Source organism: Dendrobium catenatum, unplaced genomic scaffold (genome assembly GCF_001605985.2).
Source record: "Dendrobium catenatum unplaced genomic scaffold, ASM160598v2 fragScaff_scaffold_1557, whole genome shotgun sequence".
Taxonomy (NCBI): Eukaryota; Viridiplantae; Streptophyta; class Magnoliopsida; order Asparagales; family Orchidaceae; genus Dendrobium; species Dendrobium catenatum.
In genome coordinates, this window is record NW_021320019.1 from 889910 (window position 1) to 915176 (window position 25267).

The 25267-nt window shown below is 34.1% G+C and overlaps 1 protein-coding gene across 2 annotated transcripts in view; it reads left to right on the forward strand.

Moving 5' to 3' along the window:
• Window positions 1–23597, forward strand: part of LOC110098922 (26S proteasome regulatory subunit RPN13) — a 40931-nt gene extending 17334 nt beyond the window's left edge. For both annotated transcript variants that reach the window (XM_020825873.2, XM_028700565.1), the window contains 12 exons: window positions 18380–18472; window positions 19150–19209; window positions 20120–20158; window positions 20259–20333; window positions 20668–20734; window positions 20813–20903; window positions 21741–21859; window positions 21938–21964; window positions 22048–22142; window positions 22217–22294; window positions 22423–22477; window positions 23093–23597. In XM_020825873.2, coding sequence (XP_020681532.1) covers window positions 18380–18472; window positions 19150–19209; window positions 20120–20158; window positions 20259–20333; window positions 20668–20734; window positions 20813–20903; window positions 21741–21859; window positions 21938–21964; window positions 22048–22142; window positions 22217–22294; window positions 22423–22477; window positions 23093–23247 — 954 coding nt within the window. In that variant the 3' untranslated portion in view covers window positions 23248–23597. The remainder of the gene's footprint in view (window positions 1–18379; window positions 18473–19149; window positions 19210–20119; window positions 20159–20258; window positions 20334–20667; window positions 20735–20812; window positions 20904–21740; window positions 21860–21937; window positions 21965–22047; window positions 22143–22216; window positions 22295–22422; window positions 22478–23092) is intronic.
• The last annotated feature ends 1670 nt before the right edge of the window (window positions 23598–25267 follow it).

Here is a 25267-nt window from a genome sequence, read left to right on the forward strand (position 1 = left end):
TTATATTGCACAAGATTGTGTGCAATGTCTTATTTTATTAGGCTATTCCCTTTTTATTTTAGATCCTTAAGGAGATTTTTCAACTTGTAGTAACTCAAATATCGCTTGTAGCATTACACTAGATTTTGCTATATCATTTTATGGCTTAACTCTCCAAGTGACTAGATTACCTCCTAGAAAGATGCAACATGAAGAGGTAATCTCTTGTTTACAAGTAAAACTGCATAATCTATGTTTATGTATGGTTCAAGTTCCAACTTTGAGTTTTTTTTGTAAATAAAGTTCCTCTTACAATATTATCCTTATGTATTGAAGAATTCGATAAACAGCTCATAGGTGAACTTCCTTTGGATAATGTATTAATTAACTTACTACACTCACAACATAAATTATATATGATCTTATACACGCAAGGTAAATAAATTTCCCTACTAACTTCTAGTACATCTCTCTACACATGCGGCTTTTTCTTCTCCCAGCCAGCTTTTCTATTTCCTTTACTAAATCAATAACATAACATTATTGTGAAATGGAGATCCCTAATGTTATTGGGCAATCTCAATTCTTAGGAAATATTTCAACTTAGCTACTACATCTTAAACTCGTTGATCAAGCACTTTTTTTAAAGACAGTTTTTTTGGCTCATCTTTTATTGTTACAACTTTATTATCAATATGCATCGATAAAATTATAATCCCTTTGCCGCCAAATGTTCAACAAGGTATGATTCTCCTAACTTAGCTTGTATTTTATGGCTATCATTATGTTTGCAAATCTTCTAAATCAAATTCTAGGCGATTGTTTGAGATCATATAAAGCCTTTTTTGATTGAAGTTTTAAGAATAAAACTAACATCATAGATTTTATCCTTTAAATTGCATCAAAGAAAGGCATTTTGAACATCAAATTTTGCAAATCTTAGTGGATGTTGGTGACTATTGAAAATAGGACTTGGGCTTTTTTTGAGACAACTTTTGACCATCGTTTTTATTGTTGTTTTCAATAAATTTTTGTTCTAGAAAGTGATGGACTGGCTTAGCCAATCCAGCCAATCAACCTGCAATAAGTGGGCCCCAATAGTGTGGGCGGCGAGCAAGGAGAGAGGGGGGCTTAAAGGGGATTAATTTTACCTTTAATTACTTATCATAAAAAATCAAAATTTGGAGGGAATTAGGGAGGTTTATTTAGGGAAAGATGGTTGGTTTGAATTCAGATTTGTGAGGAAATTATGAAGGTTTATTCAGGGAAAAAGGACTGATTTAAATTCAGATTGGGAGAGAATTAGGATGGTTTATTTAGAATTAATTAGGTTGTTTTATTTTCATTATGTGATGTTGTATTTTGTAGTAGTTTTCTTTGGAGTTGTTCTTAGCGGTGTTTAAGGTTTTTGGAGAGTTGATCTACCTCTCGAATGGTAGATTAATGTCTTGGTTTGTTGTGTTGGTATCAATAAAATTAGCTCATAATCTCATTCTTTTTCGTTGATTTTTGTTGTGTTTTCTCTTTGTTATTATTATTTTTGGCTGTGTGGAGATCAAATTCCTATTAAATTGGTATCAGAGCGCTCTTTTTGGGACCTATGGCGGTTAAGAAGGTTGGTGTGTTAGAGGAGAGGCTTGATGGGAAAGTTGAAAATTTTGAAATTTGAATTTAGAGAGCAAATTTCAGCAATTGAGGGCAAATTTTTCAATCTGAAAGAGATGATAAAAATGATGTTAGAGTTTTAAGCCAATACAACATCATCAAAGGCAAGGGCATTGTTAATCAGATAAGAAAGTGGGGAAAACCCTAATATAGGGACAATGAGAGGGGATCGAGTGGTGAAAATTTTGGGGGAAGAAGAGGAGATGCCACTTTGAAGGAGGAGAACCGGTGAAGGGTATGACCGGCGATGAAATTGGGATGGTGAAGATTGAAAAGCTTGTTTGGGGGAGAGGAAAATATGGAGGATCACAAAACTCGCTACACTAAAGGAGTAAGAAGCAATTGGTGTGATGAAGATCCTACGGTGAGAAAGTTGAAGATGCCAATTTTTTAGTGAGAAGATGTTCTCAGGTGGATTTATAGGGTAGAACGATATTTTACTGTAAATGGCTTGATAGAAGATGAAAAATTCATCACAGCCTTTTTATGTTTGGAGGGGAAGGTTCTATCTTGGTACCAATGAGAGACTTGCAAGATTTGACTTGATTATGGAGGGAGTTCAAAATTGTTTACTAGAATATTTCTGAACCAGTTGGTAAGAAGACTTCTATGACCAGTTCTTTGATCTAGCGCAGGAGTGGATGATGATAGAGTGACGGGAGAAGTTGGAGTACTTCTCAAGCTGATCGGGAAGGTTGTTAGAGACTATGCTAGAGGGGAACTTTATGAAGGGGCTTAAGCCTGATATTCGAGCAGTTGTTCGAGTACTGAGACCACGTGACTTAGGGGTAGGGGTGTCAAAATGGGTCGACGGATCAGGTTTAGATACAACCTGAGTTGACTCTAACCCCACCCGATTTTGCAAACGGGTTTGGTTTGTCAACCCGGACCTGACTAATGCGGGTTACCGGGTTGACTCGACCCGCGCTTGTTAGGGATCACTCGCATTTGCGGGTGCTATAAGACCAAGGCTAATTGGCAAACAGGCGAAGGTTCTAACGTGGATGGGATGATGTCGATGACTCGACCAGACTTCAGCGCATTGCGGCCCGTGCGGGTATGGCGACACACGGGCAGGACGACTTCGACAGCTTGACCAAACATCAACGACGAAGTCAGCAGCGGGCTTGTGACACAGCAGCAGCCGGCAATACGGGTCTAGCGGCCACGGGACGACGCCGATGAGACAACTTGACCACACTAGACATGATCACGGGACAACGTCGACGAAACCAGGCCAGTTACGTGCGATTTTCCAGAGTTAACTCTGGTTGGTTTTGGGTTTCTTGGTCAACCCGAACCCGACCTGGTTTTACAAATGGATCGGAATCCCAAACCCGACCCGTTTCTCAAACGGGTTGATCCTAACCTAGAATTTTTGGGTCGGGTTCGGGTCAAGTTTTCTGGTCGTGGTAAATATTGATACCTTTACTTAAGGGAGGCTATAGAGTTAGTCTAGATGGTGAAGGAGAAGATGATGCAGGACTAAATATGCTTTAGATGAATGCGATAAGAACTTGCACGATTTAGATAAAAGCAAATAAAAAGTAAGATTATTAGCCACTAAACGATTATAAAAAACGTAAGAGGGGTAGCTACGCTTAGGCCAAATCAAATGCGAAGAACTTGAATCATCAAAGCAACTAAGAATCTCAACAAAATACGAATTAAGTAGTCATTCAATAAAATCCCTATGTTAACAATGAAATTAAAAACATAAAAACTAAAACTCAATTCCTACGATTACTAAGCGGAGGCAGAGGGCGAGGCACGGCCACCTACAAGATTAGTGGAATAAGAAGATAATGACTAGGGGAAGAAGTTCACCCTTGTTGATGTTCGGAAACAATTTGCCACTAGACGTTGGCAAGTTGTTCGTCGATGGCTTCAGATTACCTTTAATTACTTATCATAGAAAATCAAAATTGGGAGAGAATTAGGTAGATTCATTTAGGGAAAGTGCACTAATTTGAATTCAAATTTGGGAGAAAATTAGGAATGTTTATTTAGGGAAAGAGGGTTCATTTGAATTCAGATTGGGACAGAATTAGGAAGGTTATATGATTAATTAGTTTATTTTATTTTTCATTATGGTATTTTGTATTTTGCAATAGTTTTCTTAAAGGGGGTTAATTTTACCTTTAATTTCTTATTATAAAAAATCAAAATTGGGAGAGAATTAGGTAGATTCATTTAGGGAAAGTGCGCTGATTTGAATTCAAATTTGGGAGAAAATTAGGAAGGTTTATTTAGGGAAAGAGGGTTAATTTGAATTCAGATTGGGACAGAATTATGAAGGTTTATTTATGATTAATTAGGTTATTTTATTTTTCATTATGGGATTTTACATTTTACAGTAGTTTTCTTTGGAGTTGCACCTAGCGGCTCCTAGGGTTTGTGGAGAGTCGATCTACCTCTCGAATAGTAGATTAACTTGTATCTTGGTTTGTTGTGCTGATATCAATAAAATTCACCTATAATCTCATTCTTTCTTGCTGATTTCTACTACATTTTCTCTTCGTTATTGTTGTTTTTGGCTATGTGGAGATCGGATTCTAATTAGAAAGCTGCTTTAAAAAGCAGTAAGAAAATTATCCCAAAGTTTTGTTATATTCATCTTTGTAACTAGTCAAACATCTGCTGGTAGCTACCAATTTTATTTTGTATCTCCTAATGGTCCTTTAAATTTTATATTTAAATGTAAACACCAATTATCACCCTGCAAATTTCTTTCCTCTAAGCAACTCCATGAACTTACATTTTAGTTGTCTATAAGGCTTCAATTTCCATTCTCATAACTTTCCACCATTTATCATTGGAAAATGCTTGAAACTAAGTTTTTAGGATTGAAGTGGTATTTGTTTCACAAGGAAAGCTTATGAGGTGATGAGAACTTCTCAAATGACATAAAGTGAGATATAATATAATGGGTGTGGTGCACTTAGTTGTATTCTTTTGAATGGTAATTGGTAGATAAAGATCACAATGTTCAACTTCAACTTTCTTTTAGGAGGGTTAAAAAATTATTATTACTTTATTTTCAAATTTTGCAGTTGATTCTCAGGCTTCCAGAGGATCTAAATTTGGAACTTAACTTCTTTGCCAAGTGTCATGATTTGAAATTGTTGATGGTCGATAAGAATTAGTTTAGTTTGTGAACTTTTTTTTAGGAGGCATTTTGACTGTATTTGATGAAGGTGCAGGTGAAGAAGTTTGATGTAATAAAGTCTCTATCCTTATCATCCATGTTATAACTAAACTTATTATCGCCAAGTATCTATCCTTATCCTTAAAGGGGATTAATTCTATCTTTAATTACTTATCCTAGAAAATCAAAATTGGGAGGAAATTAGGTAGATTTATTTAGGGAAAGTGCACTGATTTGATTTCAAATTTGGGAGAGAATTAGGAATATGTATTTAGGGAAAGGGGGCTGATTTGAATTCAGATTTGGGAGGAATTATAAAAGTTTATTTAGGGAAGAGGGATGACTTGAATTTAGATTGGGATGGAATTAGGAAAGTTTATTTATGATTTATTAGGTTATTTTATTTTTCATTATGGGATTTTGTATTTTGCAGTAGTTTTCTTTGGAGTTGTTCCTAGCGGTGCCTAGGGTTTGTGGAGAGTTGATCTACCTCTCGAATAGTAGATTAACTTGTATCTTGATTTGTTGTGCCGATATCAGTAAAATTAGCCCATAATCTCATTATTTCTTGCTGATTTCTACTGCATTTTCTCTTCGTTATTGTTATTTTTGGCTGTGTGGATATCGGATTTTAATTAGAAAGCTACTTTAAAAAGTAGTAAGATTGTCCCAATGCTTTATTATATTCATCTTTGCAACTTGTCAAACATTTGCTGGTAGCCACCAATCTTAGTTTGTATCTCTTAATGGTTCTGTAAGTTTTATATTTTAATGTAAACACCTATTTTCACCATACAAATTTCTTTCCTCTAAGCAACTCGAGCTTATATTTTAGTTGTCTATAAGGCTTCAATTTCCATTCTCATAGTTTTCCACCATTTATCATTGGACAATGCATGAAACTAAGTTTTTAGGATTGAAGTGGTATTTTGTTTCACAAGGAAATCTTATGAGGTGATGAGAACTTCTCAAATGACATAAAGTGAGATAGAATACAATGGGTATGGTGCACTTCTTTGTATTCTTTTGAATGGTAATTGATAAATAAAGATCACAATGTCCAACTTTGACTTTCTTTTACTAGGGTTAAAAAATTATTATTACTTCATTTTCAAATTTTGCAGTAGATTCTCAGGCCTCCAGAGGATCTAAATTTGGAACTTCTTCGCTAAGTGTCATGATTTGAAATTGTTGATGGGCGATAGGAATTAGTTTAGTTTGTGGCTATGTTGCACCGATACACCTATTTATGAAGGCGTGCGGTATCCGATACACCGATACATGGATACGCCTCCGATACTCCACCGATACGTGTCGGATACGCCAAAGACGTATCCAATTAAAATAGTATTTATTTTCAAAAGGACACGCGTATCCGATACACGTGTCCGTTGAAAAACAAAAAGAAATCCGGAAAAAAAAGATGCGTTGTATTTACTTCCGCGGCTGTGAGCAAAGTTCTCTCATTTCCGAGATGGATTTGAGTCTCTTGATGATATGAAAATATTAGAAATTACTAATCTTTCACTTGATGAGCCTGAATTAAAAGCTATGATATTTATTGAAGATGATATAGAAGTTCAAAGACAAACCACTGAAGAAGCTAATCATTTCATTCCTTCTATTGAATAGTTGAAACTTTATGTGCTAGACAATTTATATTTATGCTTTTGTTGTTGCACTAGACATTTAATGCTTATATTTTGATATTATAAGCTACAAGGCTACAAATGATGTTGTTGTCATTTTTTTTTTGTAATTTCAAATATTATGCTTTGATTGCTTTCTTAATTTTTATGTATGATTTATAAATTATGATACCGTGTCCGCGCCGTACCCGTATCCTATATTTTTAAGAATTGACGTGTCCCGTATCCGTATCGTGTCGTATCCGTGTCGCCGTATCCGTATTGGTGCAACATAGGTTTGTGGACTATTTTTTTTAGTAGGCGTTTTGACTGGAGTTGATGAAGGTGCAGGTGAAGAAGATTGATCTAATAAAGTCTCTATCCTTAACATCCATGGTATAACTTTCACTGAAGATATAAGGCTGAGTAAAGAAATATTTTTCTTATTCAAAAGTGGCATCAGCAGAAATAAAAATTTTTGGTTAGTTGATGCCAACTTCTTTTATCTCTTTTGTGTTGACTTCACCAAGATACACTTGATTGCTATTGGGCCTAGTTTCCTTATATTTTTACTATGAACATGCACAAAGGTTGTACAACTAAAGATTCATGGTATAAGTTTATTTGTAGTGCTTAGATTAGGATAAAATAGAGTGTACTTCCATTGGTTATTAGAATTCCAAAACTTTTGAAGGTAACCTATTTATGATATTCATAATTGTAAGGATGATTTCTCTCTATCATTTTGGAACATTTTGTTTAAATAACTAGATTCTAGTTATTGCTAGTAAGTTTTCATTTTTCCTTTATGCAACCTTATTTTCTTGGGCAATATTAATGCATTAAGACTCATGAATTATTCCCTTCTTTCTAAAATAACTTGGCTGAAGTAATCCTTGGCATTTCAAATCAAAATTTTATAATTTTCACCCATACTAGTTTTGGATCATATTGTGAAAAATAGGAAGGATGGTTCTAGTTTTGGATCATATTATGATAATAGGATTGACATTTAGATCCAAGTAGATAAATCTTGAGAAGTCTAGTGCAATCGTCTATGAAATAAACAAATCACCTAGTGCTTGCAACATTACGACTTGTAGAACCCTTTATGTTGCTATGAATCAAATAAGAAGGAATATATCTTTTCTCATTATTAACTGGAAAAGACACATTTGTGTTTTGTAAATTACCAAATGTCGCAATGGAAAGTCTTATGATCAATTCCTTTAAAGAGGGAAGGAACTAAAATTTTTAAGATTACAAATGAAGGATTGTCAAAACAATAATGATAAAGTTATATCGCATCTTTATTTTAGGAGGAAAGGTTTTTGAAGGAAAGGAAAGACAAAGGTAGATCATTCTTGACAGACTTAGAATAACTTTATGTTTCAAGGAAGTAGATTTTTTTTTTTTGAAAATCCAAATTTTATCCATCTGTTGATATTGAAATACACAGTAAGTGAAAAAAAAGGTTACTTTGCAATTCATATCATGGGTAAGTTTTTGAATGGACAATAGGTTAGTAGAAATTTTAAGAACATGAAGAACTCTTGTTAGAACAAATGGTTGATTAATTCAGATGTTCCTTAAGCGTATTATTCTTGTAAGAGAGCCATCAGTAACAATTTTTTTTATTACTCTGACAAGAAGTTTATGTGCTAACTTTGATGAGGAATGTATCATTTGATGTAGCATTGAAATTCATGATCTAAGTGTTATTGATGACATTTTTTTAGGCTTTTAGTCTACATTTAAGGATAAACTTGAGAGTGTTAAAGAACATGCACTACTTGATGTTGGCCTTTTTTAACATCTCCAGTACTTCGTTGAGCCTTGCAATCTCCTCTTTATTAAATTCTCTCTAATAGCTTGCCTTTGAATTTTTTTGGGTCGTTCTTGCATGAGCTTAGCTTTGATTTCTTTGTCATCCACCATAATGTCCTCATTCCTTAATTGCCCTATTTGGTTTGCCATTCAATTTCAAATATGTTTCCTTAGTGTGTCCTAACTTTTGTTGTAGCTATACTAGATATTGTATTTGACTCTTTGTTATCTCAATTTGGAGTTTTAAGCAGTCTTTCTTTCTTACTCTTGATGCTCAATGGTTGTTTTATGCTGGTTATGTGGTTCCTTCCCCCATCCTTCACAAAAACATATGTCTATTAGGCCGTAGGCTTAAGCATAGCTCATTTCTTGCCTCTTCTCAGCTCTAATAATAGAGATGGTCACTAGTTTTTGAAGTCCTTGAATTCTATAGCTAGGATATTATTATGGAATCTTCCTCATCGCAAGCATGAAAACCTGGGTATTCATGCTTTGGATCAGCATCCAACCAAGTGATCAAGTTTTTCTTTTCCTTCTGAGAAAAGTTTGAACTAATTGGGGAAAATTTAATTGCTTTTCATTTAGTTTTTATCTGTCCTAGACTTTTTGAAGATATCTAAATGTTTGATGGGGTATTAGTTCTTCAGAGATAACCTCTCTATAATGGTTATTTGGAGTATATATTGTCACCTTAGATTAGGGCTCGATAACTGGACATGCGGATTTTGTCAAGAGATAATGATTGAAGCATAAGAGAATATAGGAGGGTTGTGACTGTTGAAAATCAAAGATGGGAGGGAGAGAAACTCAAGTAGCAATAGCAAGAAGTTGATGAGCAGAGAGTGATGCGATCAGGGGTTGATGAGAGATTGACAATGAGTAGAGGTTAATGTCGAGCAAAAATCGATGACGAGATGTGTTAGGCGATGAAGACTTAAGATGACAAGATAGATTAGTTGATAAAGGCTGAGATGCAATAGGCAATAACGATGAAGTTTGACATACGGAAAGAAACAAAAAAAAAAAATTGGCTTACGATACAATGTGAGAAAATTTGAGAGAAATGTATTGATCTCACTTAATCCTAATTACAAGCAATGTGTGGTTTTATATATTGTACACAGAAAGAGAAAGGGAACATATATGAAAAAGGAAATGTATAATAAAAAAAAGGAAACTTCTATGGATGAGGAATTTCTCTCATAAGCAGTTTCATGATCCACAGATTAATTTGAGTTTTTGCCGAAAGGAGTCATTTCCATGCTGAGCATGTATGAATGGTTTTAATTCTATCACCTCTAATAATTAGTTCTTTTCATCAAAGGTTAGTCCAATATTGGACATGTCAACAAGCAAGTCTTCCAATAGTAATCAAACCATTAAATATAATCTACATCTTAATTTCTTTCTTTTTCTACATTTAGTAAATTACACTTTGTATTTTTATTGTTGTCTTAAGCTTTCTTTCTTCTTTCTAATCCTTGTTAGGAATAATTTTAGGGTATGAATTCACATGGCTGATTTATCTCCAATAAGCCCCAAATTTCAACTAATTATCATCATATGGAATGGAGAATTTGCTGCTTGAAATAAAGGGATTGTACAGAAATTATAAAATAATATAGATAATGAGATTTGAGAAGTTGCATAGGACACTAAAAATATCTAAGTAACAAATCTTTTCAATAAATTTTTAAAGACAAAGGGCATAGACTACAAATATTGATGTTACCTCACCTTCGCTTTCAAGTACCTTTGCTGTTCAAACCATTAATTCACATGGATCAACAAAACAGAATTTACTCATTCCTAATACTTCATGCAAGTACGGTGTCTGTTGGCAGTCAAGAATAATATTCTCATGACAGAAAAACAAAGCTGTGGAATGCTAGAAGCCTGCAATCAAGAACTAATTTTTCAAATGAGCCATCATGAGCAATTATGTTTCATGGTTGTCATTTAGCTTTTGGGATTAAATCGAGCCTTGTTTGGAACGAAAATTTCAAAAGATAACCCAATTGCAAGAGGTTGTCAAATCCTCATGATTAGCTCTATCTAAAGGTTTCTGTGAATTAAAGAGAATCATGGTTTGCCCTTGGATTTATTAAGTCAATGAAAATGCATCCCGCATTAGACTGGTAAAGTCTATTTTATATAATAATGGTTCCCATAAGCTTGTTGGTTCTCGAGATATCTTTGCCTCATTTCCATGAGCTTACTAAAGTCTATTTGAGGGAATCATACCTCTGAGGGACGAATTCGGCGGAAGCAGACGAAGAACAGGATTGGATTTGGCGGAAAAAAAGACTATGCAGGACGTATTTGGCGGAAGCACCGAATAAGTCTTCGGACGAATTCGGCGGAAACACCGACTAGAGTCTGCGGAGAAGCCTGTAGGATGTATTCGGCAGAAGTAGCAAACGGCGGAAGCGGCGATTGGATTCGGCGGAAGCAGAGAGCGAAAATTTCCTTTCGTGAAATTAGGGTAGCGAACAAAGGTTTCATCTATCTTAAAATATAAAATATATTATTTAAACATTAAAACAAATAAATATAAAAAATATTCATAAGTATACTAAAAATTATTAAACACAATTTGGCGCGCTATTTTGCGCCTTGTGCTATGCGCAATGGCGCACATGTGGCGCAAATAGCGCGCACTATTTGGAACACCTGCGCCGCGCCATGAACATTGCGCTGTAGGTGCGCTGCGCTGCCATGCCGTGCGCTATAGCGCGAGCTATGTTTTGTATTTTTCTTATTTTGTTCCTTTGTGCATATTTCATTAAAAGTTTGTGAGAAATTTAAAATATGGACCTTCACCACTATTTGAATCCCTCCATCCCAGTCACTAGGTATTTTGAAAAGGACATTTTCTTTGATGATATGGTGTAACTTTAATTGTGAGTTAGGACACACCCCATATGCACACCAAAAGAAAAAAGTTGCAATAAGAAATAAAAGCATTTGAACACATTAAAAGCATATTCTTGAGTAAGAACAAATTTGATATCATCATTAGGGTGTTTTGGAGTTAAGTTTATTTTTGGCTTATGTTAGCTTGGTAAGTAATATGATGAGCATTGTCCTTCATTAGAAGTAGTTATGGAATGAATGGGTTTCTCATATCAAGGATCACCATTAAGTATGTATATATTTTATTATCTATGAGGATGCTTATAAAGCTTATACAAAGTGAGATATCTTAATGTCTTTTACGGATGTAGTTCTAATTGTTGTTGAAATAAATGAAAACTTAGAGAAATGAAAAAAAAAAATGCCTAGAAGATTAAAGGCTTGTGATTAGTAGTACAAAGATTGAATATATGATAGCTATTTTATCAAGTGCGCTATTATTATTTTTCAACCGATTTTACTCGAAGTTTAGATAGGACTTGAGTGTAATAATTTTTTAAATTTTGGATTTATTGTTTAGAAAAACGGGGATATAGATGATTAAATAACTTCTAGAGTTATGGTTGGTTGACTAATTGAAAAAGTGAGTCATGAGCTTTATGCAATAAGAAAATATTGTTGGGGAGTTACTAATTTTGGAGGAAATCTCCAACTCCTTTAGAAGATCTCCTAGATCTCTCCCACTACAAGATAAACCCAATTAGCCCAAGGATCTATGAGATCTATGATTGATTAACACTTTTCAACTTGTATGCACATTTTGATGCATCAATTGTTGATATAAATAATTTTAGATGGAATAAATTATAAGTCTAAACAACCCCCAAGTTTGGGCCCATCGAAACAAATGCTCGACAATAGTATTATTTGAATCCTCGATCTACATCTTAAGTGATAAGTATTCATTTCTAAATATTAGGAGTCTTAATATTGACAAAATTTTAGGTTTATTTTTTTAATGAAATTATGTTTTCTTTGAATTGTATAAGTTATTTCCACCATTCATGCCTAGAATTTAGGGTTAATTGGTTAATTTTAGTGAGAGTTTTTCCCAGTATTCTTTATCCATTTAAATAAGGTTTGAATCGCATGTTATCACTGCTAACCTTAACTCAATAAATAGGGATCAAGGAATCTATTTTGCGGGAATTAGTTTGGATCAAAAAAAGATTTTAATCTCCCAAAATCTTTTTTTTTGTTTTCCATTTTATGCTGTCATTCCACTCTCTTCTCCTCTCCCTTGTTTTTCATCGGCCACTTTGAAGTAGTTAAACTCCCTTAGTAAGCATTGTCTTCACACCTATAGCCACAATCCCTCCAGCAGCTTCCCCATGACAATCCAACAAGCACCGGATCCATCCCTTTCAACTTCAATTTTGTCATGACCCGGCCCGGTAAGCTCGCACACGCAAGGCGGGAACAGCTGGTCGGACGGTGAAATCATATTCTAAATCTATTTCTAGTTCATTGAAAGAGCCACTAATCATCAAAAACATAAACTGATAGAAAAAAAAAACTTAAATACCTTTCTTCTTGAGGCTCACGTCTACGGTAGACATTTTTGCCTCTTCTACTCATTAGATTATCTTAAACTTACCTGAAATAAAAGTTAGAACAACAACAACAAATAGCCAAAACTTAACGAGTAACACGTACCTTTAAACTAAGTAATTCAAGGCAGTATAAGTAATATGCTAGATGTCATTTTTCATTTTAACATATCATAAATTTGATTTCCTATAAACATATCATTTAAATATATGCATAAATCGTAAATTCAATCATTCCATATTCATTTTACATTCATCATATCAGTATGCGTAACTTTCTCATTTCATATATAGTACAACCGTCACATGAGTCACCTACTAGTACCAATAAAGGTACTCTTTTACCATATCATTTTTTCATAACCTTTATCATTTTAACGTGCACGATTACAGCGTCCCTGATGAGGACATCGAAGATCAACGGCTACGATCGTGTCTAATTATTTTGATATATTTTATGTATTTGATTTATTATTGTTCTTTTTTCCCTTTCTACCCTCACTTGAGGGCTTTGTCTTATGTTTGCTCTAGGGGCAATTGTGTCTTTTTATTTTCCTTCATGTATTTGGCTATTTAAGCCTTCTCCCTCCTCTTGGAGAGGGGATGATGATTATTGAAATGAAATTCAGCTTTCTTCGATCTCTTAGTGAGTTCTTGAGAAGAAACCCTGGGTGGGTGAAAGTATTACCCGTCAACATTTGGAGGATTCTAAGGTTCGCGGCTTTACGTTCTCTTTGTGAGTTCGTAATTCCTTGTACTTGTTTTATTTTTCATTTTTCTCCCCTCTCTCCCCATACCGTCGAAAACCCCCAATTCCTGGCCGGCCCCCCTTCCCCTTGTCTTTCTCTCTCCAATTACACTTAAAGCCCATTTAATACCTCCCATAACTCTCTCCAAAACTGTCGCCCCTAGCCTTAATTGTGGATTAATTTGAAATTCAAAATTAATCCCTCTCTTTCTCCTTAGGAAATCCAAATTAACTTCAGATTTTACTAATTCCTCACCCACTTAATTCCCTTTCCAAATTAAAACCACTGATTAGGCAAGCAATAACTCCCCTCTTTCTACCCGCCTACCTCTCCCCTAGCTCCGAGAATTAATTCCCCAAATATGAGACACCCTTGGGAGAAGTTCTGGATCCCATGCACCTTTAGCTCCCCTTCCAACGGATCAACAAAAGCTTGGTTTCCTGAGAAGAGCTGCTGTCCAGAATTCTGAAGACTGAGAACGTGCTGTCCAAGAGTTCTTCACAAGTCTAGATTGCTGTCCAAGTTCTCCCAAAGGTGCAATTTTCTGTCCAGGAAAATCTGCACATGTTTTCTGCTGTCCAGCCAAGTGGAAGGCCTTCAAACGCTGTCCTGACGTTTCACATTGCTGATCGCACCTTCGGGGAGGTTCTCAAGTGTCACGTACTTCCTTCTAAGCCCTCCTACAGCCACCGGAACATCATATCTTCTGGTCTTTGGGTAAACTCTTTCCCCGACTCTTTTATCTTTGAAGTTGCGTCTCAATTGTGGTCTTAGTAGATTCATGACGGTCACGTTAATGCTTCCCCGCTAAAGCCTAGTACTTAGAAGAGTTGAGTGAGGGATCTCCTCGTAGTGACTAGTCTTATTGTTAGCATTGAGATTTATGGTTGAAAACCAATCATGTATGCAACGTCACATTAATTGACTAGTTTGCAATCTTAACTTCCACGCATGTGATTTAGCCTAAGCTTATTTTACTACTCTTAGTGTTTTCTTTTGTCGTTAGAAAATTCATTGTAAAGATATGATTATTATGGCTTCTAACACTTAAGCGTGCAAACTCTTCAAGTAATTCATCTTTGCATGATCGTTTTACATCAGTCCCCAGCTAGTACCATAAGAGGGGGAGCTCCATTTCAGCGTGCACATGCAATCATTCAATATATCAATCATATCATATTCATATATTATAATACTATGCTTTATCATAGGGCTTATGCATGAATATAATGAATCACTTAATGTGCGAGAGATGAAATATTGAATCATTTAAAATGCAGTAAAATGAATAAATTGCAATAACAATTAAATGAAAATATGAAATGATATAATTATCGTAATATATAAATATGTTTACTCACCTCGGTGTGTGATTTGCCGATTGCCCTATTGTTCTTCCCTCTACCACGTCTAATATCTAAAAGAAACATAACACAATGCTTAAATGTTACATGCTTCCACATAAACTTTCTTAATCCCTAAATCATGAGAATAAAGAACCTACCCATAAGTTTTTCTTAAACTTCCTAATTTAACCCTTTCCCAATTCTAATTAATCTTACTTCTAATTTTTCGAAATTTTGGATTTCATCAAAACCTTAGCTTTTGAGAACCCTCCTTTAGTCCATTTCATAACATATGCATAAGAAAACCTCCCATACACCTAATAATTAATTAAAATGCAATTAATTTTTGAATTAATCTAAATTAAAATTACAAAAAAATAGCATTTTGTGTAAAAACCCTAAATTTCACCTCTCAAATCCTTCCTAAGTCTATTTGGAACCATAACACTTAAGGGTTTTCATGATTAGGGAAAAGCCCTAATTTGTGAAACTTGAAATTTCTCATAAAAATCACATTAGCTTTCAATAGAGGCTTTCTAATGTCATTAGGAAGCATTCTTACAAAAACTTTTTGAAAGAAGGCGAAAATCGGAAAAAACCCTAATTTTCAAAATCCAAAAACTTTGGAGAAAAAAATCTCATTTCCATGCTTAAGATCATCTCCTAAACCTTCACTATCAAACTTCTTAAAAAATATTTAGTTTTGAACAAACCCTAGATTTTTCTTTTCAAAAATTATTGAAAAGATAAAGATTTCTAGGTTTAGAAACATATCTTAGTGCTCCTTAGGCTTTCCCCTACAATTTCCCTCCAAGGACCTCACCGGAAAATCGCCCTAGCAATACCGTCGCGTAGCTCCCACCGCCCTCCTTCTGTCCGCCTCTCCTTGCGTTCAGCCAAAAACAAAAAATACAAATGGGGACTGAATGAGTTTTGGTCCCCTTAAGAAGGAATGGTTATGTTAAATTGCTTAATGTCCTAAATACCCCTTTCAAGACTCATTTTCGCTTTAATATTAATAAGGGCATTTTAGTCATAATGGAACTTATTTAATTTTTAACTTCCAAATTAAGCGAAATTCACTATATGTCTTTTATATCATTTTGCTCGAAATTTTATGTATAATTTTATAAAATTAAATTCGTTGAAATTCGACAACTTTGAAAATCAACTTAAATTTCATCACGGTGCATCAAAAAGCGCGCGATGTCTAAAATTGACATTTTCGGGTTTTACAAATTTAGTTTTCATCTCCTAGATTATTTCCAATACCTTACAAGTGTTGTCCTCTTCACATGAAAACATGGAAATAGTGAAATTGCTCACTGTTTTGAGGAAATTCAGCGAGGATTTAAAGTTTCTAGCAAGGACAGACAAGTAAAACGGAAAATTCTATGGAAAGGAAGATAAATGGTTTTCCAATAAAAAATTTGCTTAAATTTATAAATGCTTTTTCAATTTTATTCAACACTCTAGCAGCAAGTCTTCAGGGTTTTTTTGTTTACATAATTATGTTTTCCTTCATTCTATTGCCTTGGGCCTTCTTCTTATACCTAAAGTGTCCACTTGGTTGGAATACCCAAAGGACTGGGGGCAGCATTTTTAGATTTTAATTGGCTTGGGTAGTTAGGTTAGGAAGTTTATCCTTCAATCTTGATTAGTGGTCAGTGACAACACTAGGGATATCATACATATCGTCTTGAAATTGAGTCAATATTAATTTGAGTCTAATTCAAATTTAAATTCGTTTTCAGAAGACTAATGCTATAGTTGTTACTGGTGATGATGATAATAATAATGAGCTGATTTGTAGCTTGATAAGTATTAGCATTGGAAGTATTGATGATGTGTTTAATGCATTTCAAGGGAGTTGGTGGATGGGTAAGGTTGACAGAAGGTCAAAATAAAAGGTTTGATTATTTTAGGATTTTTTTTTTTTTTTATGGATTTCTTTTTAAAACTTTTTGGCAATAGTTGGCCAAGTTTTTTTTTTTTAATGGAAAAAATGCGAGGACCTCCAAATTAGTGGTTTGGGAAGTTAGCGAACTAATAGAGATAATTTTATGTTAATTGTATTTGCAGCTAATAAGTTAAGATTTTGTTATGTGGATTGGTCACTATAGGTGGATATTAGGAGTTAGGGTTTTGTGGAAGGTGTATAGCTCAATTTTTATGAGGATTGAGATGGTTTAAAAGGCTTTGGGAAAGTGGTGGGGATGTAGAAGAATAAGTTTAGGGATGGATAGAGATGTGTTAGGGTTTATAAAATTTACTGTAGTTCATTTGTAAATCAATTCAAAAGATGGAAGTGCAGTAAAATCTTGTAACACAAGCTCTGCTAGAGATCAAACATATTATTTTCATTAAATCATGAGATATAAATAATAAATGAAGAGCTATGAAAAATATGGTAAAAATATACAAACTTTTTCTCGAAGAGTTGTAGTGGTCGACCACACCACTTAGGGAAGAAAGTAATGAAACAATAGTGAAAAATACAATATTAATAAAAAAATATTTCGATCATCCTTACTTGGAAGGAGAGCTATTTTCTTAAGTATGAGATCTTCGGATAAGTAGCCTTCAAGTAATTACACTTTATGATTTTAGCTTTCCTCTGTAAGCTGGATTTTCTTCCTATTATTCTGTATCAAGTATAAGTTAGCTTCACTACTTAAATGTGAAAATGTGTATGACGAACCTGTTAACTTTCAACATTTTTAGTGTTAATAATATTGATAATTTCCAAACAAATTTTATTTGATCAAAGTCGGTTCAGAGTTATGGTATTTCTAGCACTGTAGGTAATCATGCTTAAAAATTCACTGTACAGAAACTTGCCTTTGCCAAGGAAAAATGATAATTGAAACTCATGTCCTCCTTAAAACCCCAATGTCTGGTGTAAAGCGAATGCTGATTTTGTGTTGGTATTTCATGGAATGCTCAAAGGCAAATTATTAAGTATGCAACTAAATGTTTATTTTCTATCCTGCTCGTTATTGTTTTTTAAGGAACAATTTATTATCTAGAATGGCTGGATTTTGATGATGTATACAGTTTGACTTACTACTTAATGTTGCTCAGCTATTGTTAAATGTTGGGTTGTAAGAAGTTTGATTAACTACTTACCTTGCGTTTATATGGATATCAATTTAAAATTTGAATGTGTTAGATTGGATATTTTAAACCTTCGAAGCACAGTCGCTCTAATATATCTTCCAGGCCATCTTTATTATGAAATTGAACTTCAAACTTTGATCTTAAAAAAAGGGATGTAGAGTTCAAATTATTTATATAGCTGAAGTTTTGTATATGAAAAGGACATAATAATAATTTTATTATAGTTAGAAGGAAATATGGCAATAAATTTTATGGCATTTGTCTAGAGCTCTTGCTGGGCTTGCAATTTCTTGTGCTCATGTTTCATAGGAATGACTAAGAAAGTTTGATTTTTTGGATTCCACTCCTATATGACTGAACTTAATCATCAAAAAGCTTCACTCTTTGTTTGATTTTTTTTCTTGAAGGCCTATAAGTTTTATCTTTCATTGAAATGAATTTTATTTTATAGGAAATTATGTTGGAGTTTCGAGCTGGTAAGATGCTTCTCAATGGAACACGTGTCATTCCTGATACTCGCAAAGGGCTTGTAAGAATTGGAAGGGTATGCCTACTTACCACATTACCCAACTTTGTATAGGAGTAAGGGGCTTTTTGGTTTGCTGAAAAAGAAATTCAAAGCAAAATGAAATACAATGTAGAATGAATATAATGTATTAAAATGTTTGGAGCTGTTTGGATGAATGTAAAATAAATGCAGATAATTATTTTTTCTACTTGAGTTGAAATAAAATAAATGCAATATAAAACCCAACGATGATGATGGCCAATGTTCAATGGGTGGTAACAATGGCAAGCGGACTAAGGTTAACGGTGGCAACAGCCGAACAACGGTGTTGGCGATGGTGACGGTCTGATGGAGGCTACCAGTGGCCAATGGCTTTGGTGGTGCCGTTACAAGAGGCAAACAACGGTAGAGGTGGTGAAGGGTGGTGGCCGACGGCTAGCGGCAATAGTGGAGCAACCTGCAGAAAGAAAGATTTGGAAACAGACGAGTTTTAAATACATCAAAAAATAATTACAAAGTCAAAAAGGAATTCACCAAAATTTTATTATGCATTCCTTTTTCATCAAACCAAACATCAAAATTTTTAAATCCTTTGTATTTTGAATACTTTGTTTTTTTTTTTTTTCAGTAAACCAAACAGCCCTTAGAGAAAATTATTTACATTCATTTTTTAATCTCTTAGCTTTTGAAGTGTAACTGAATTTTTATTATAGGGTGAAGAAGGATTAGTCCATTTTCAATGGCTTGATCGGACACACAACACTGTTGAAGATGTATCCGTTCTCTTACACTTTATTTTTTTATTTGTAATATTTTTTGCATGTTTTCCTTATATTTACCATTTTTTCACCTTATGAATTGCTCTACATCTGTCAAGTAGTTGTTTCTTTGCTATTTACATTTGTTTGTAAGTCGTCCGGTACCTCTGTTTTTAGAGGAAACTAAAGAAATTGAAATTAACTTGTTGATTAATTGTAAACTTGAACTAAGTATAAGTTATAACCTATGTATTTTTAGATAGTTATTCTACTAAGTAGAAAGCTAACAGATCTTCAATGTTAGTTTCAAATTTATGCATATTGTCATTTACTCTTATATCATAAAATATGCCCCTTTTAACTTTGGTTGAATAAAAGAATTCTGCTATACTTTAATTTTGCATATTTTAATATTTTTAACGCTGCATAAATTTGGCATTAATTCAGTGGGGAAAATGTCATGAACAGAGTTAGTTATATACATAATCACTTCTTTAATGCATCAATGAGCTCTAGCTTCAGTAGTACGATATCTAGTTCCTAGGATAAAGGTCACATATTTGAGCTCTAGCTCAGTATGCTCATTAAGTTGAATGTATGATGGGGAATATGCTTCCTAGCTCCAAGCGTAGAGTTATTGGTCCGTAACTGACCTTGTGTATAATTTATCATTGATAAAGCTTATCTGATAGATTCTTATCCTTAAAAAAAAAAAACCTTTGACTCGATACTTAAAGGGAATGCTTTGTCGCTATCACCTTTTGCCTCCTTGGTCACATACTTGGTTGCCTAAAAATTTTTGAAACAGGATTTGCTTTATTTGTCGTGTAATTTAAATATTTTTTTCTTCTGGTATCCATTTTATTGTTATCCTAGTACTTCTCTCCTGTTGAAACTACTGCTTCCTTAATGTTATGTACTACAGGATCAGATCATCTTCCCAGATGAAGCTGTATTTGAGAAGGTATTTCTTTCTATATGAGCCTTTATATTTTGTTCTGTCAATCGCCTCCTTGCAGCATGAATTTGTTTATTTAATACTCCCATCCCTGTTTCTTATTCAGGTGGCGCAATCCTCTGAAAGAGTTTTCATTTTGAAGTTTAGCTCTGATAATAGGAAGTTCTTCTTCTGGATGCAGGTAAATTTTTTTTAGGGAGATTTTTATGTGAATAGAATTGAAATCATACCTATTTGCAAAATTATCACTAAAAAAAAGCGAACTCTTGTACTTGTTATCAAATCATCAAGAATTTGGTAAAATATTGAGAATGAAAGTTGGTAGTTTTGCTTTGAATTTTGAAATTTGGGTGATTATTTTGTAAATTGGGATAGTTGGTATAAATAGTAAAAATTTTGGTGTTACATATGAAGTTGCCCCACTATGTTTTATTACTTGCTTTCCTTATGCTTGTTTTGCTGAAAATAAAGTGCCATACTCCTTTACTGAAAGTTTACATGTGAACTACTCATAGGAGCCAAAACCTGATGGAGACATGCAAATATGCAACTCAATCAATTCCTGTATCAATCGGCCTTTAGGTACGTTTTGTTATTACATTGGTGTGAATTTCTGTCAGCGTTTCTGCTAATTTTAATTTACTTTCTAATTTTTTAAAGATATCATTGGTGAAGACGAGGCTGAAGCTTCAGTTCCTATGCACATGTCAGAAATTTCTGAAGATACAGCTGATGATGATATCTCATCAAGGTATACTGGAAATCGCATAACTTCTTGAAACTTCCAACTAGGAGATGCTTACACGACCTGATGCCCAATTGCCATAGACTTCACTCTAAAACAATTTTTTCATTATGTTCTATTTTTTTGAAAAAAGTTTTATTGCCTCATCTAACTTTTTTTTTTATGTTTGACTGTATTTTTTCGAAGAACAGTAGATACTCTTGAATAGGCTGGATACATATTATTTTCAGGTGGTTGAATTTGGGGGATTTGAGTATTCCAGATCAAAGGAATCATTAGGAATATTTAATGTTTTTATCTTGATTTGATATACTTATTTCATAAACTGTCTTTAAAAAAATTAATATTTGAATTCAACTATTTACAAACAGTGCATAATTTCCATTAATATGTAAGAGTGGAACGCCTATGTATGCTTCCTTTTAGAGATATTTTATTAAATTATGTGTCAGCAAAATATTCACTCACCCAAGAAGCTGCAAGGTTTTTTTCCATTTTTCAGGGTTTGGTCATGTGTGTGGTGTGCGTGAGGGCGTGGGAGGGAGGCAACGCCTGGAAATAATATTTGGAAACACCAAATGGTTTTTTAATTTGATAATAGGATAGCTAGCCCCAAATATTTGGGATATGGTGACGATGGCTGCTGCTGATGAGTTATTTTGTATATTTTTTCAATTAAGGAAAATATTTTCATTGCTGATTTCAATAGTCTTCTATTGAATGTAAATTTAATCTGCCCCATTTGATTAAAAGCTTATTTCATGTTTCAAATTTTCAGTATGCTTTGTCTTTTTTTTGGAGTAGTTATGCTTGAATGCTAATTTTGGTATCCCCTATGCATAGAGCTGGGAATTTGGTTGACCATAACATGGCTGGGGAATTGACTGGTGAAGTGACCTCATCAGCTGGACCTGTAAAATTGGCAGATTTGCAAAGAATATTGAGAAATATCCAAACACCTGGTATCGTCCTATTTTTCCCTTGTGCCTGTGCTCCTCCATTCTTAATTCTATTCTAACTACTTTTTGCCATCGGCGCAGCTGATACTATTGAAGATCCAGATGCAGGTAAGACTTCTCATCTACCCGCAGATTTGGTCATTTTGATTGTAAAAATAAAACTGAATCATCATAATTACACTTACGTGTAGGTTTCGGTTTGGGAGATATTTTGAAGCCAGATCTTCTTTTGCCATTGATTGAATCATTGCCATTAGAACAAAGTTTAGCCTCATACTTGCCTGAGGTATTGCTGAATATGTTTTTGCAAGTTGCATGGTTAAATACTAGCAGATTCTCATTGTTCTGTCTTCGAATCAGGGTTCATGGAGTCCTCATGAACTAATGGATTTGCTGCAGAGTCCACCTTTCCGTCAGCAAGTAGATTCATTTAGTCATGTAAGAAAAATATATTTATATGCAGTTCATTAGTTTATTCATATAATATTTATTTACTTTTATAGCTCTTATAGTTTAATTAATTCATTTGCTTAATGATATGTGATTGACCGGCAATTTGATAATAGGTTCTTCGGACTGGACAGATAGATTTGTCTCAATTTGGAATCAACCCAAGTAAATGTAAGTGTTTTTCTTTTTCTTTTTTTGCACACCCGAAAATCCATAGAATGGGATTTGTTATGATGTTGGTGATGTTCGAAGTGGCAAAGCTGGTATTTTAAATTAGAGTTGCTAAACTTATACAATATGCATGATTACTAGATAATTTATGGGTAAAATTTTCAAATTGTATATTATATGAGATTTTTTTAATTTAGACGAGCAAGAACTATTACTAGATTTTGTTTGTGACAGCTTTCTTATTGCTTTCTGAAGCAACTTTTCAGTACAATTTTTTTTTTTTTGATAAATTTTTGTACCCAAAAGTTGTTTTATAAAGCAATACGAAAGTTATTCCAAACAAAATCTTAGACTTCGTTTGGGACAGCTTTCTCATTGCTTTCTAAAACAACTTTTGAGTACAAAAAATTACAATTCAAGAATTTTTTTAACGAAAACATTATTTTAGAAAGCATTAAGAAAGCTGTCCCAAACGAACCCTTAGTCACCCTTGATTTCACCACTGATTAGAACCCAAGTCCTTTTTTTAATAAATTTTGATAATTTACTAGGAAGGAAATGGATGGATGAGAAACATAGCTGTTTGTGCTTAAAATTTTCGAACCTCCTTTACAGACAACTTCACGGTGCTCTCTTTCCTGGAAGCTTTGGAGGACACTGTTACGAGATCATCAGAATCTGGCGGAGAGCCAGATTCAAGACATGATGAGAGCAAGGATGCTCATTCACAAAGGTGCACTGAGGGTGGCAATGCGATGGACGAAAGCTAATGAAACAGAGCAGCCTGATGGCCATTGGAAATTAACATGTTGATTCATACGGTGCCAGTATAGTTCTTCATTCTGTTATTCACCAAAGCTTACCCTTGGAATATGTTCATCCGGAGCGTTGCTGGGCAAATATAGGTTGGGATGAGGAACAAACTTTCTCAGTGGTGATATCTTTCACTTATTGTTATGCTCATATATGTTGATTAATAAAACTTTATTTAATCGGCTCTTATGCTTTGCTATTTATTGTTATAGTGGTAAGATATTTTTCATTCTGCTTCTATGAACTTGGTGAAAATTTATCAGTTACATGTTTTGTTTGTTCCATTGAGGGAGAAGTTGAGGATGCTATATTTTATAGTTCAAGTTAAGAATATTGCGTATAATGCGTTGAGTTTGACTATTGAGATCTTTAGAGAAATAGTTTAATTGCGTTTTAAACCTTTTTTTTTCTTTTTTTTTTCCACGTTGCAACTTTTTGCTGTAAATATTTGTACTGTATAATGCGAGTTTTTTTCTATAGTATGTGTTTTAAGTTTTGAAAAAATGATTAAGAATATCATGATATATTTTGTGTATTTCGAAGTATTTTAAATGGGGTAAATTTTAAAATAATCTTTTGACTATTCGTATATGATCATATATTTAAGCTCTAGAGTATTAACGTTATCTAAATTAATTAGAAGAGTTTTATGTGAAGTAGAGTAACAGTGAAAGAACGGAGAATAATATATTGAGAAATAGGAGTTTTTGAAGGTTTATTGAATTTGAGGAGATGATGTCTTCAAGGTGCACCGGAGGGAATTTCAAGAATAATTCGTAGAGTGGAGTTGCTAGAAAGATCATTTGATTTTGTTGTGAGGAGACTGTCAAGAGGTAGTCTTGACTTCTCCATTCCCTGATGCCATTTACTACCCTGAAAGTGAGAAAGTTGTAGCTAGTTAATGCCTTGAGAGAAATTGTTGAGGCCAAGTTAATTAAAAAAAAAAAAGATCTTATTGACCATGTTGTTTTGAGTTGGTTCGCATGCTTGATATAAATGATACATTAAAGTGTATAATATTTTTTTAACCATCTTTAAGGAATCTCCTTCGAGGTGGTCTCATATTTGCCTTTTTTTTTGGGGAGTTCGAGAGGATGTCAGTGACTCAATTTATAGGGTATAAAATTTGCTAAAGATTTTTTGAGCTGACTATGAATGAGGTAAGAACCACTAAGGAGTTTCGTTACCTTTTTTTTTCAAAAGGTTGCGTTAGATGTGAAGGACTTAAAAGCACATGTGGCTTAATTTGCTCTAACTCAAGTTCTCTATGAATGACCTTTTAGGTATGCACATGGTTTGTAGCAGTCGTGAACTTTGGCTAGTTGCTAGAACTCAAAAATAGTCACATCAATACTGAGGAGTAAATTGATGATATTAAAGCCATTGCGATGGTCAGGAGGAAGGAGAATTCATCTTAGGAGGACAATTCCATTAATTTCCTTGGAACCAAAGAAATCTCCTCAAGAGTCAGGGTAGAGAAGATTTTACCATGACCAGAGGAGAGTTCCACATCATCGGAGAACTAGTCGCTTTGAGGGGTGAGTAAGACATGATGAACGCTCAGAAGATCGCCATCATGAGAGGCTATTAATGCCTACAATTCGCCCATTATCAAGTATGATTTACTGTGAGTTTCAATGGCCAAGTTAGTTGAGGAGGCTGTTCAAAATAAAGAAAATAAGATGGACAACTATGAAGTCAGAAAGTCACCTTTGTGATAGTTGAAGGATTGTGCCTACCATCGTGATTACAACAATGACATCAAGGAGTGCCGACACCTTTACAACATGGTGAAGACCTCATCAAGGTAGATAAATTTTCAGAGTTTGTTCTAATTGGTACAGGAAAAAAAAAAGCAAGGTAGGTTGCCTGTAGATGAATTCCATTATGAACTGTTCCTAGTGCAAGCGATTTATATTGTTGGGGTGGTTCCAACACTTTATGGAGCTGGAGAAAAGGTTCTCATCAGGTGAACCT